The 14190-nt window shown below is 44.4% G+C and overlaps 1 protein-coding gene across 2 annotated transcripts in view; it reads right to left on the bottom strand.

Moving 5' to 3' along the window:
* LOC135198171 (transforming growth factor-beta receptor-associated protein 1-like) overlaps positions 1-14190 on the bottom strand; it is a gene marked incomplete in the record, with an annotated part of 193866 nt that overhangs the window by 60175 nt on the left and 119501 nt on the right. For both annotated transcript variants that reach the window (XR_010310740.1, XM_064225691.1), the window contains 1 exon segment: positions 13988-14179. Coding sequence is in view for 1 of the 2 variants with exons in the window: in XM_064225691.1 (XP_064081761.1) it covers positions 13988-14179 (192 nt within the window).

The raw sequence follows: 14190 nt of genomic DNA, 5'->3' as shown, positions 1-14190 counted from the left end.
GATCAGGTCTGGGAACCACTCTTTTGTCAGCCAAAAGGGTGCTAGTAGAATCATAGACATTCTGGTGGCTCTAGAATTTGTTTATTACTTGCCTGACCATACTCAGCGGTGGAAAGGCATAGAGACACTTGTCTAACCAGTCCTGAAGCATGGCATCTGTTGCCCATGCTAACGGATCTGGGACTGGTGAACAAAAGAGGCAGACGGTTGTTTCTTGATGTGGTGAACAGATCCTAGATCGGAATTCTCCATAACTTCCAGAGATCCAAGCAAACTTGAAAGTGTCCATTCTGTGGGCAAGACTTGTTTCTCATGGCTCAGTTCGTATGCCAGAACGTTGAGTTTCCCCTGAATGAATCAGGTCAGAAGGGTGGTCTGATTTCGATCTTCCCAAAGATCTCTTGCTACCTTGTAAAGGGAGAAAGTGTGTGATAAATGATGAATTCAAGAGAGCTGTTGGTAGAAGAGTGAGAGCAGCCAGAAAACACAATTGTCCCCCAGAAGGAATCAACACAATGAATAGATTTGCTATGCTCTTGGAAACAGAAGTGGAAACAACCTTAATTGGAGACTCGTTAGTAAAAGATCAGAGGTTAAATTTTGGTTTAATGGTATGATTTCCATTAGTATTATTTTATGGGAATTGTAAAGAGTGATTAATTGATTCTTTACTGTCCAGATGTTGGCTGTTTGATTGGGATTGAAGGTAATTATGTATTTCCACTTGTGATGAGGTTAGTATAATATCTTTTTTAAAATGTTCTCCTGGTGTAGTTGGAGTTTCTTTGGATTGATTGTAATTTTCAATATTCACTTTTTTTCCCATAGGTGGGGTTCATTCTAGTATTCTTTTCTTTTTGTCAGTTCAATTATTTGACTCCTCTTCCATTGGAAGTTCTTTTCCATGGATATCTGAATCTTCTAAGTTATTAGTGGTACTGGTGGATATATCAACAAGCTTTTTTTGGGGTTCAGCATTATTGATATGAGAATTAGTTTGTAACTTTATATTATCTTGTTTGTTATTAATGTGATCGATATTTAGATTTTTCGTTACATTTGCGAAAGACTGGCTTTTAGATGGTTTACTGACTCCTCTTACTTTTAGCTCGAGTCTAGCTTCTTTGACTGACACTCCTGTTCTATTCATCAACAACTGGAGCTGTGTTGTATTGATAAAAGGAGCATTCCTTAGATTTTGCATAATGGGATTGTCCAAAGTTAATACATTTTGGAGATTTACATTTCCAATTAGTAGTAGTATGGGTGTCTGATGCACACACTGCATATACTGCTTTATTATGGCATTTTTTGTATGTGTGCCCATGCTTTGAACACTGAGTACACTGAAGTGTTTTGGTATATAAATAGATACACTTCTCTATTTTGTCCAAGAATTTTTATTTTGAGTGGGAGATCTTAGCCTGTAAATTTTATTTTTGCAATATTATTTTGTTTATTTTTATCTTTCCTACTTGGAATTGAATAGATTTCTAAATCATGTATATTATTGTATCTTAACTTAAGGGAGTCAAGAATCAATTGTTTTGAGAGTAGTCCTTCAATGTTGGGTAAAATAACTGTGCCCTGTATATAATTTAATGTTTCATGACTTATTATTGTTATTTCTGTGCCATTTATTTCTTTTATATTTAAAAAGGTGGTGGACTGTTTTTTCGTGGTTACCTGAGGTAACCATTCCTTTTCTTTAATATATCGGCATTCCATTTCTTGTGTTGGACATATATTCAATAATTTGTTTTCTAGTATTGCTGCTGATATTTTATTTTCAGCTTAAAGTACTAGAAATCTAGACCAGTTATCTGGTCCAAAAGATTATCAAAATGCACCAGTGTTGGATTAAGAATGATAATTTCTATTTCTCTTTGGACCTTGCCTTATGTGGGTTATCTGTGTATAAGATTTGTTTCCTTTGTCTGTTACGTATGGTTCCATTGTTATTATGCTTGTATCGTCTGATTGATTTTTACTTTTTTGTATAATTTCTATGGGCCCTGCTGGGAGTTTAGGATCATTTAATTTATTTGGAACTTTATGTTCCTTATCTGCATTATTATTTTGAACTGACTGAGAGAGATTCAGGGATATATTTCCAGTGGTCATCAAGTGTGCCACATTTTGTCCATCACGGAGCCCAGGGGGTACTACTAACTTTATTCGTATTTATCATAAAAAATTAGACAAAACAAACAAAAAAAGAAAAAAAATAATACATTTTGAAAAGATATCATTGGCTTTTCATGAAGTTAAATCTTCCGCCAATGGCACAAGTGAGAAATGACTCCCAAATGTCCGCATCCCTACCCTACCCCAGAACGGGGTGGCATAACATGATAAGTGTAAGCAATACCCGCTTGGAAGGACTAAGAGTATTACGAAATACAATTATCCCCATCCTAACCACGTTATGGGCAAACCAGACAGAATACAGAGAGTTCTATCCCCAGAACCAGGCCCCGTTGGAATCCGTGGTCCAGTTCCACATAATAGTTCCGCCTGGAAAACCAGGTCTGAACATTGTCGGGTAGATGATGGATCTACCACATTTTCCACTATATTCAGCTTTGGATTTAAGTTCAATCCAAGTTATGATATCTTTTAATCCAAAAAAGGGATTTTGACGAAGGAAAAATCTATTTCTGGGTGATTGGCTCGTGTCGCCCTATGAAAGGATCCTTAATATCATTCTTTCTAGGTAAAATTAATCTAAAATTACCAGAGAAAAACAAAATTAAGAAAATGTCAGTAAAACTGACTCGCTCACTCTTAAAAAGAAGTGTCGGTATGGTAATAGGGGCGAGTGGGAATCACTACCACGAGACATTCACCAATTAGAACTTCCAATCAGAATCCCCTTAAGAGAGAGCTGATACCAACGGGCGATGCAGCCGTTACTACTACTACTAGAGGACGCCACGGACAGCAGCGCCCCTAGCGGACATCCTTAATCTAAAAACATCTTGTCCTGCATGGGGGGGAAAACAACATAGGGTGGGTTTCATAGGGCGACACGAGCCAATCACCCAGAAATAGATTTTTCCTTCGTCAAAATCCCTTTTCTGGGCTCAGCTCGTGTCGGCCTATGAAAGAGTACCAGAGAAACAGACAAGATGGGAAAAAAAGGAACAAATGAAAATCAGTTGTAAAATGATGGATATAATATAAGTAAATCAATTACAGCATACAAACTAAGTACTTAAACTAACTTATCCTAAACAGTAATATAACAGAACGTTAGTAATTTAAAGTACTTAAAAAACAGTAACCACAGTAAAATACAATGATGCAGTGTAATATAAACAAAAGGGATTTACTTGAAAATTATTTACAAAATATACAAACACATTGTGTCCTACCCTAGCATAAAAATAAGGGTAGGTACACTGAAGTACACCATCAGTACAAGTGTGGATGTCCCTAGCAAAAAATAAGGGACAATCCACTATTATGATTCAGCGGCTAAGGCTAGGATATCCGAGTAGCATGGCGATAGGGTGAGGCATGTTGGATGATGTAGGTAGAAAGGAGACCTGGATCTGTACTACGACTACTATACAGTATCAGGAGAAACAATGTTTCCCGCTGCTACTGCTGAAAACTTTAAAGATTCCAAGGACTTTAGATAATGACGTTTAAAGACTGTCGGGGATCTCCATCCAGTATACTTTTTAAGATCCTCAAAGTTCATATGTTGAAAGTAATTAATTGAGGTGGCTACTCCCCTGATATCATGTGCTTTTGGGAATGAATCAGGGTTGGCTTGTTTAATGAAGTAAAGGATTTGTTGCCTAATACCTTTTACTGACAAAGTACCACCTTTTTCTCTCATGAAGAGAGCACCTGAGGATCTTGAGGAAGTACGAGATAGAAAGGCTCTTAGAGTTGATACTGGGCAGAGAGAAGGATCCTGGGGAAGTGGGATAACTTTCCAAGGGCCCACCTTGCAAGAGGATCCTCATTTTTGGCTAAAAAGCTACGATCCGGAGCAAGTAGAACTTCTCCTGATGGAGGAATTCCACATGACCCGCATCCCTGGATAGAGCCGACAGTTCTGAAATTCTAGCTCCTGAAGCTAGACTTAATAAGAATAATGTCTTTCTCAGGAGCATTATGAATGTACAAGACGAGTTGTCAGTATCTGAAGCTAGTTTGAGGACATCATTTAAGAACCATGAAACTGCAGTAGGCCTTTGAGAAGGTCTAAGCCTAGCACAAGCTTTAGGGATAGACGTGAAATAAGATTCAGTCAGATCTATCTGAAAACCTACTTGAAAGATCTTCTTCAAAGCCGATTTATGAGTGGTAATAGTGCTAGCTGCTAAACCTTTTTCAAACAAGGATCTGAAAAAGGATATAGCTAGATTAACTGTCATGGTTGTAGTGTTTGATTCTTTCAGGAAAGATGCTAATTTTTTAACAGCTGAGTCATATTGTCTAATGGTTGACTCTCTCTTATCTGATTCTAGGAAGAGAATATTCTGTGGATCAATATTAGCATCTTTATTAGCCGCAAACTTCATGAAGTCCATAAAGTTAGGGTCTGGAGAATTCCTGAGGAAGCGAACACAGTCCTCATTTGTACTGATTGTGATAGCTTGGGATTGGGGATCCGTTGAGGTCGGAGGCCCAATTCCAGAAGAAGAGGATACCAGTTGCTCTTGGGCCAGTCCGGTGCAATCAGAGCTACTATCCCTTTGAAAGACCTTAGTTTGCTTAGGACTTTCAAGAGGAGATTCACTGGAGGAAAAACATAAATTCTTCTCCACTGATTCCAATCCAACGACAGGGCGTCCGTGGCATAAGCCAGAGGGTCCAGGTTGGGGGCCACATAGCAAGGGAGCTTGTGGTTCGCTTGTGAGGCGAAGAGATCCACTTGGAGACCTGGGACTCTTAGGCTTATCCACTGGAATGACCCGACGTCTAGAGACCATTCTGATTCCAGAGGAACTGACCGGGACAGAGCGTCTGCTATCAACATTTCTTACCCCTGCCAGGTGAGTGGCAGACAGATGCCATTTGTGTTTGTTTGCTAGGGCAAAGATGGCTATCATGACATGATTCACATGCTTGGATTTGGACCCTCCTCTGTTGATGCAATGAACTACCACTGCACTGTCCAAAACTAGCCTTAGATGAGACTTCTTCGGGGGAAGCAGTCTCTTCAAGGTAAGAAAAACTGCCATTGCTTCAGAACGTTTATGTGGAGCTGGCGAAATTGAACTGACCAAGTCCCCTGAACCTGTTTGAACTGAGAGTATCCCCCCACACCCGGACAGGGAGGCATCCGTGTGAATGGTTAACACTGGAAGGGGATATTGAAGGGGTACCTTCTTGGCTAAGTTCTTTACTTTGGACCATGGACGGAGTTGATTGCGGAGGATCTGTGGGATTACTGACAACTTGTCTCGAGATTTGGTGTTTGCTCTCGAACGCCAAATTCGATTTAAATCTTTTAGCCTGCTTTCAGGAGGATATCTGTTACCGAAGCAAACTGAAGGGACCCTAGGATTCTCTCCTGGTTTCTCCTTGATGTTTGTTTGCATTTGAGAAATTGCCTTACAGATTTTGCTATTTCCCTCCGTTTGGCCACTGGAATTGACAGATTGTGGGAAGACAAATCCCATTGGATTCCCAGCCACTGAAAACGAGACTCCGGGGTAAGTCTGGATTTCGTTTTTGTTTATCTGGAACCCCAGATGTTCCAGAAAGTGAACTACCTTTTTGGTGGCTTTGAGACATTCCTCGACGGTTGGTGCCCAGATCAACCAATCGTCGAGGTATGCTGCTACCATGATTCCCTGAGTTCTCAATTGCTGTACAACCACTTCTGCTATTTTCGTGAATACCCTGGGGGCTACATTCAGACCGAAGGGCATCACTTTGAATGAGAATGTCTGATTTCCTAGCCTGAATGCTAGGAATGGGCGGAAGTGCCTGGGATATAGGGATATGATAGTATGCGTCTGTAAGATCGATGGAGCATGTGACGGCTCCACGCGGAAGTAAGGTCCTTACTTGCGAGAGGGTAAGCATCTTGAACTTGTCGCAACGAATGAAAGAGTTTAGCTTTGACAAGTCTAAGATTACCCTTCTTTTTGTTGAGCCTTTCTTTGGCACGCTGAATAAGCGACCTTGAAATTTTAGATGCTTGACTCTCGCAATAGCTCCTTTCTGAAGGAGTTCCTCCGCGTAATCTGTCAATTCCTCTGATGGTATTTGGTGGAATGATTTGATTGGAGGCGGATCTTTGATCCAACTCCAACCCAATCCTTTGGACACTATGCTCTGTGCCCAATTGCTGAACCCCCACCTGTGGCGGAAGAGGAACAGCCTCCCTCCTACCTGGGGAGCTTCATTGTTGATGGGCGGGTTGACCACCACGCCCTCCTCTGAACTGCCTGCTCCTTGTCGCCCTTCCTGCGCCACGCTGGCGAAAGTAACCTCTCGCCCTACCTCTCGGTTGTTTGTAGCCTTGAGCCTCATATGTAGGGTTGAAGGCCGGCGAGATTGCGTAGGAGGTCGACGGCTGTGATTGAGGAGACAACAGGAGGATGGGCTGGTTCTGTTTCGAACTGGCAGGTTGTCCCTGTTGGGTAACCGGGACGGCCTGCACAAATTGCTGCTGTTGCTGGTGTTTCTGATACGGCTGGAACCTCTTACCAGCCTTCTTTTGTTTCTTACCAGCAGTGGGGACGGATTCTTGTTTCCTCTTTGACGAAATACCCCACCTAGCTCTAAGGCTCTGGTTGAGCCTAGCAGCCTCGTGGTGCACTTCATTAACAGCGGACTCTGGGAAGAGATCCGCTCCCCACATGCTAGAAGCCAAGAGTCTATTAGGCTCATGCCTAATAGTGCACTCCTGCAGAACGTGCTTTCGGCAATTCCTCCTAGCTTGGAAGAAGTCGAAAGCATCTGTTAGGACCGTCTGAAACTGGGATTTTGCCAAGATCTTAAACAGCGGTTCCGTCGCATAAGAGAGAGCAGCCATTTCCGTTATTATAAGAGAATTGAGGGACCTGCCAAACCTGGTTCGCGCGTCGAACTCTGCCTGAATCAGGGAATCAGGCAGCCTTGGCAGCTTTTCGCCGAACTGGTCCATGGCGCAGTCCGGTTTGAGCTTACCAAGCGTGAACGTAGCTGGCAAGTTCTCCCACAATTCTCCGAAAGCCGGGAAGAGCGGAGAAGTAGACTCCGCCTCTCTTAACTGTGGCATGGGCTCATCCTTGAGGACTGCCTGAAGGGTCTTCTCTACTATTTTCGTGGCGAACGGAAGAGAAGCCTCCTCTTCCGTCGCGAAAATAGTAAAAGGACTCTTATAGGCCTGGAGCTTAGTGTTCGTGCACTCCCAGTCCTCAAGGCAGTGAACCCATTCCCGCTGGCATGATCCCTACTGTATAGAACAGACTCCCTAGAGATCTTGTCTTCCCTAGTAAGAGCCGTAACAGTCAGCCTAGCATAACCGATGAAAGGCTGCGTCAGACCCGGAGGGTAAAACTCGAAGTCCTCAATCCTCCGAGTTCCACACTCCGGGATAGAGATCATCCCATCCTTAAAAGGAGCGTAGGCAGCTACTCTCCATGGATTCTCCATGGAGAAAGCTGGCAGAGAGTCGTATGGCGGGAGCTGGAGAATGCCAGTGCTTGGCACTGGGGAGACTGGAAGAGGGACCTGAGAGAGCCCAGCTACTCGGTCCTCATTCTCTCTAACCCTGTTAGAGAGATCTTGTATGGACTGGCCTGATTGAGACAGAGTGCTCGACAGTTGTGCGAACATCTGCTCAAATCTCGTCCCCAGGGCGGAGACTTGCGAGCCAACCAACTCGCCCACCTGTTGCATCACCACTGCTGAGAAGGCAGTGGGATCAAAGGTGCTAGGTCCTGCTCCTCCCACCGGCGTTGCCGGAGTGGAAGCGGTGGAGGCAGGAGAAGGCATTGGCTGGCGGCGGGAGCGCGAGCCTTCTCCTTAGAAGCCTTGCTTCTAGAGCTCTTCGAGTGAGAAGAACTCGGCTTGGCTTTCACCGCGTCGGCGTAGGAAGTCGAAGACTTCCTAGCCGAAGAAGACGAAGACGACTTCTTAGAAGTTGTCTTAGATAGCGTCTTCGGTTCTCTCTGTCCCTTCACCTTTGGGGGTACAGAGAGAGCGGGAGAGCGGGTAGGGATCTCAGATCCCACAAAGCCTTGGAAAGAAGCGCTCGAGGAAGGGACAGGAGAAGATCCAGGAGCACCCAAGGAAAGACCTTGGGCGCCCGACACACCTACCTCAACCAACAAATCCTCTGCCCCTACCGCCATGGGCTCGATGTTTAGGTCCAGGGCAGCGACGTCCGGGACCGACTCCTGGGAAGCTACGACCCCAAACGATTGCTGGAGATCTTGCTGGATGGAGGCTATTAGAGGGGCTGCGGACAAGGGGTCAACATACCCAGTTGACTTGCCCGCAGGGAAGATCTGGACGGCCAGCTTCTTGTCCAGGATATACGGCTGGCCTTTGGCGGCGTTCTTCCCGAAGCCGCCCACCCACGCTTTCAGGGTAGCGAGGGCGACCTCCCTCACACCAGTAGCCTGAAAGAAAGGGCGAGATGAGCTTCTAATGGCGGAACGGGGTTAACAAACTTATGACTAAGAGTTGTTAGTAAAATGAAAAGGAAGCCTATAATGGACTTACCCCCTCTCCCAGCTGACCGACTAGGTCGTAGCAGATGGCGCAGGCTTCTGGGTGCCAGACGATCATCTCGTTGAATGATGTGGCACAAGGGGCGTGAGACCTGCACTCATCGTGGCCGCAGGGGTCGTACAACGTCGCGTTGCACGCCGGGACCTGATGGTAGCCTGTAAGTGGAAAGATACATGAGTATCAGGAGAACACTTACAGCCTAACAGTTGCTCCGCTGGTGCCGGAACGATAAAGTTAGATTAAACCAGAGCCCCGCCATAATACGTGTGGTAACAAGGTTGGTTGAGTGTCCTAGGCTATAGCTCCGCTGATGGCGGGGACACAAAAGGAAACCAACCAGGAGGGGTGGTAAATGGAAACCACGACGGAAAAATGGCGGGGATGGTAGATATATAAATAATAAAATTAAACAATTCATCGTAAAATTAGGGTATATCCTTAAAATAACAATAATAACAAACCTTTCTCCACCCGTCTACTAGAAGAGTGCCCGGGTAAGAAGCAAGCTCCCTTCCGGTAGCGGGGGAGAGATGTAAGGATATAGTAGGCAAGCAACCGACCACTAGTAGAGGCCACCCCGCCCGCTGGCGGAGCCAGTAATCTATAACCAAAGGTGCCTCGAACCACCGTCAGTGACAGTCAGTGACGCTGCGACGGAAGGCTCCTTTCGTTATAGCGAGGGAAGGTGGCTGAGCAACTGGGGAGGGGGGGGAGGGGGTGGGAAGGGAATGGTTTCTCTCGGCGTAACACGGCGGGAGAGAGAGAGGGGGGGGGATGGCCTACTCCTCCCCGCCTCACCGACTACCCGCTCGGAGACCCGGTACCTCATGAGTGGTCGCCCTATACCCCCCGCTGGGAGGAACCCCTGGCCACCTCAGAGAGGGAGAGAGAAGGCGACTGAGGTTGTCATGACAACCAAGGGGTCCCCAGCACCTCCCTATACCAGGTAGGGAGGGCAGGGGCAGGGTAAGGTGCGATGGAACACGTGGCCGCAAGTGGCCTAGGCCGCGAGCAACACAACCGTGGGAGGGCCACGTGAGCCAGGCTGTACCAATACAAGGAACATGCACCTAGGCTAGCCTAACACCCTAAATATAATATATATTACATCGAAAAGATGGAAAAGACACTTTTAGTAAAAGAGAAAGAAGCCCAGGAGGAGGCAGACTGTTCCAAGAAACAGAAGCCTACTCGGAGCCAGCGATAGCCGATGAAGAGCAAGAGCCGGGATGCTGGGCAGGAATAATAATAATAGCCCTAAATACCAAACTAAGAGAAATGGTAGGGGGGCTAAACTAGCTAAAACTCGATGTAAAAGACAATGAACGCAATATAGTAAGCCCATAAGTATAAGAAGTCCCAGTATGGAGGACCGGGAATTCTTAACGAGGCAGCATGGCGCCACCACGAGACAACCGGGAAACCGTATATGACCTATTAGGAGGAAAATACTGGTACCCGGAAGATAAAAATGCAGTAGAACATTACTTATGAGTTACTTAACTTAGCCGTTGCAATTGCAGAGCGTTCCATGGTGAAGAATAGGATAAATCCCGAAATAAGCACAGCACAGAAAAATAATGCGTCTTGACGCTAGTGCTAATGATTAAGGATGTCCGCTAGGGGCGCTGCTGTCCGTGGCGTCCTCTAGTAGTAGTAGTAACGGCTGCATCGCCCGTTGGTATCAGCTCTCTCTTAAGGGATTCTGATTGGAAGTTCTAATTGGTGAATGAATGTCTCGTGGTAGTGATTCCCACTCGCCCCTATTACCATACCGACACTTCTTTTTAAGAGTGAGCGAGTCAGTTTTACTGACATTTTCTTAATTTTGTTTTTCTCTGGTAATTTTAGATTAATTTTACCTAGAAAGAATGATATTAAGGATCCTTTCATAGGCCGACACGAGCTGAGCCCAGAAATACATAATGTCATATGGGACTCTTGGGTTCAAACCTGGGAAGAAATTCCTGAGGTTCGAGAGCCCCTTCACCACGTCTAGGTGGTCCCATAATGAGGGGGACACAAGTGGTAAACTAGCTCTCATTTCATCCTGACCTTATTTCTCCTTGGCCTTAAGCACACCCATGCCAACACATCCAGTCTGCAATTATGCCTGGAATTGCAAGCTAATGATGAATACAGTGGTACCTCGAGATACGAAATTAATCTGTTCTGAGGCGGCTTTCGTATCATGAGCTTTTCGTATCTTGAACCACATTTTACATGTAAAATGGCTAATCCGTTCCAAGCCCTACAAAAACACCCCAGTAAATTTTATAATAAAGCTAAATTGACCAATAAACAATGAAATACTACAACAATTTGGACCACTCAATACATAACTTAATACGTACTAGTACTAATATGTACGTACCTGTAAATAAAGTGTATTAGTTTACATGGTATACAAGAAATACTATACGTACATACGTACGTATGTAGTAAAATGTGGAACCTTACCTTTCGAGTGAGGCTATCTCCGAAAGTGGTGACAGAGGAGGGGGACAAATGGCAGAAAACTTCTTATAGTACGTACACTTAACTTTACGAAACATTAAAAAATGTCAGGAAACATAAACTAAACTTTACGATACACATTAACAAAACTGTAACACTTATCTTTACAAAAAACAAAAAACTTAAATTAAATTTTTTTTTTTTTTTTTTTTGTCTTTTTGACTTTTACTTTTTTTTTTTTTGTGCAAAATTCAATTTTTCACCACCTTTAACTTAACTTTCTGTTTCTTCGTAGTATCAATTGGATCTTCCTTTTTGCTTACTCCTGCTAGTAAAGGCCTCTTTAAAAAATAACTATCCACGGAAGATTGCTTCTGCCTGCTTTTCACAATGTTCCTGAAACGATTCAGGGAAACGTTCATCGAACTGCGCAAGCATACAACCTGTGTAAGCCTTTTCGGGGTGTCTCTTTTCTACAAATGATTGCACCTTATGAAAAGCAGCTAGAGCATCCTTAATTTCTGCCGTTGTCATGGGCTCCTCCTCCTCCTCCTCGCCGCTGCTAGAGAACTCCTCTTGAACGACGTTATGTTGCATGGCCTCCAACTCCTTCAGGTCATCCGTCATAAGCTCCTCTTGGTGCTCCTCGAGAAGGTTATTGATGTCGTCCTCGTCGACGACCAGCCCCATGGACTTGCCGAGTGCAATGATCTCGTCAAGTTCTGGTACCAAAACAGTTTCAGGATTGTGAACTGTTCCTGAATCTGCAGCACCAGCTTCGCCCACACCGAATCCCTCGAAGTATCGGGCGGATATGGCATCAGACCAGTTTCCTCCTCGAAGAATTCAAGGTTCGCCTCGATACCTCCTGCCAAGCTTGATCGATGAGTCGGATGCATATCACAACATCGAAATAATCCTTCTAAAATTCACGCAAGGTGAGGTTTGTGGTATTGGTGATGTTGAAACATCTCTTGAAAAGATGTTTCGTATACAGCTTCTTGAAGTTCGATATCACTTGCTGGTCCATGGGCTGGAGGAGAGGGGTGGTGTTAGGCGAAAGATAAAGAACCTTGATAAACAAATACTCCGCTAGGATATCTTCCTCGAGGCCAGGAGGGGGAGCAAGGGCATTGTCCAACAACAGCAGACATTTCGGAGGGAGGCACTTCTCTTCCAAGAATTTCTTCACTGTCGGGCCGAAACACAGATTTACCCACTCCGTGAACAAAAGTCTCATTACCCAGGCTTTCACATTAGCCCTCCACATCACTGGAAGCTTCTCCTCTAGCACTTTGTGGGCCTTGAAGGCTCGAGGAGTCTCCGAATGATACACAAGTAGGGGCTTCACCTTGCAATCCCCACTGGAGTTCGAACAAAGTGCGAGCGTAAGCCTGTCTTTCATAGGCTTATGCCCAGGTAGCTTCTCTTCTTCCGTGATGTATGTCCGACGAGGCATTTTTTTCCAAAAAAGGCCAGTCTCATCACAGTTGAAGACTTGCTGAGAACTGTATCCTTCCTTGATCGTCATCTCGTCAAACGTCTTAATAAAGGCTTCGGCCGCTTTCGTGTCCGAGCTGGCCGCCTCCCCATGCCGCACCACCGAATGGATGCCAGTCCGTTTATGGAATATTTCAAACCACCCATGAGAAGCCTTGAACTCTGGGGTTGGCGTCGATATCCCTTCTCCTCTGTCGTCTTCGGCCTGGGCAATCAAATCGCCGAAAATAGCGCTGGCCTTGTGGCAGATTGCTGTCTCGGTTATCGTATCGCCAGCGATTTCTTTGTCTTTTATCCAAACAAGAAGCAGCCGTTCCATCTTGTCGTGCACGTGGCTCCTCTTGCTAGACAAAATAGTCACGCCCTTGGAAGGTGTAGCTGCTTTGATGGCATCCTTCTGCTTAAGGATGGTGCGTATTGTCGACGGATTTCGGCCATATTCCTTGGCGATCACAATCAATCACATGCCAGCTGCATACTTTTTTATTATCTCCATTTTTGTCTCCAAAGAAAGCATCCTCTTCTTTCCTACTTCAACTTTCTTGGGACCCATGACTACGTATATACTGTACATAATTAAGTTATGTAGTACGTATATGTATGTAGTAAAATTCTCACACAACACAATAAAGTAGTACTATAACGAAATCACTAACAAATTTATGTTAATAAACGAAATCGTATAGAATGAACGATTTCCGCGTGCTTACGATACCGATGATGCCGCCGAGTGGCCGAAAAAGCACACCGCTACGTAGATGCATGATGGATCATGGGAAAGATGCTGACCAATAGGAGAGCAGATCTTATGGCAATGACTAGCATCAGGAACCAATGGGAGAGCGGGAGGATGGGCGAGTCTACCAAGTTGGCGGCGCGCGAGTTTAAAAATTGTTATCGGTGGTCCGGGCGAATCTCGGGACTTTACAGCAACAACCTTTCGTATCTTGAACAATTTTCATATGTAGAGCAAAAAAAATCTTCGTATTTACTTTCGTATCTTGAGTTTTTCGTAAGTTGAGCTTTTCGTATGTCGAGGTACCACTGTACATGGTTTTTAACACTGTGTATGAATAATGAAAAATACCTAATCTATAACAAACTTCCAGATAGAATCAAAGACCTACTATTTGAAAACTCTAAGAAACAATCAAAGGCACAACCCTAGATCTAAGTTTATGGTAACAACTTGATGACAATCTCAATGAGTTGTACATGAGTTAGGTACTTAAAGCCTGTGTCCCATCATGGGATATTTAAGCAAAATAAAAAATTAGGCATGCAAGTACGTATTTCACCAAGAACTATAATCAATTAATAAATTGTAAGTTCTTACCATTCTGTAAGTAACTGGCTCCACAGAATTTCTCATCTGAATAAGGAAATTAAGCAAAAATTCCTTTGCTTGTTCAATTTTTGTTTGGTCCCCATGCATAGTCTGGGAGATATCAGCAATATGATGGAGTGGAGGTTGAGCACGCATAAATGACACATTAGAAGGTAAAAGTCCTGGGTATAAGCTGATTATCTGAAAAAATA

The sequence above is a fragment of the Macrobrachium nipponense genome, chromosome 21 (assembly GCF_015104395.2).
Source record: "Macrobrachium nipponense isolate FS-2020 chromosome 21, ASM1510439v2, whole genome shotgun sequence".
Lineage (NCBI taxonomy): Eukaryota > Metazoa > Arthropoda > Malacostraca > Decapoda > Palaemonidae > Macrobrachium > Macrobrachium nipponense.
The sequence above is the reverse complement of the archived record's forward strand: the minus strand, read 5'-3'. Positions and strand labels throughout refer to the sequence as shown.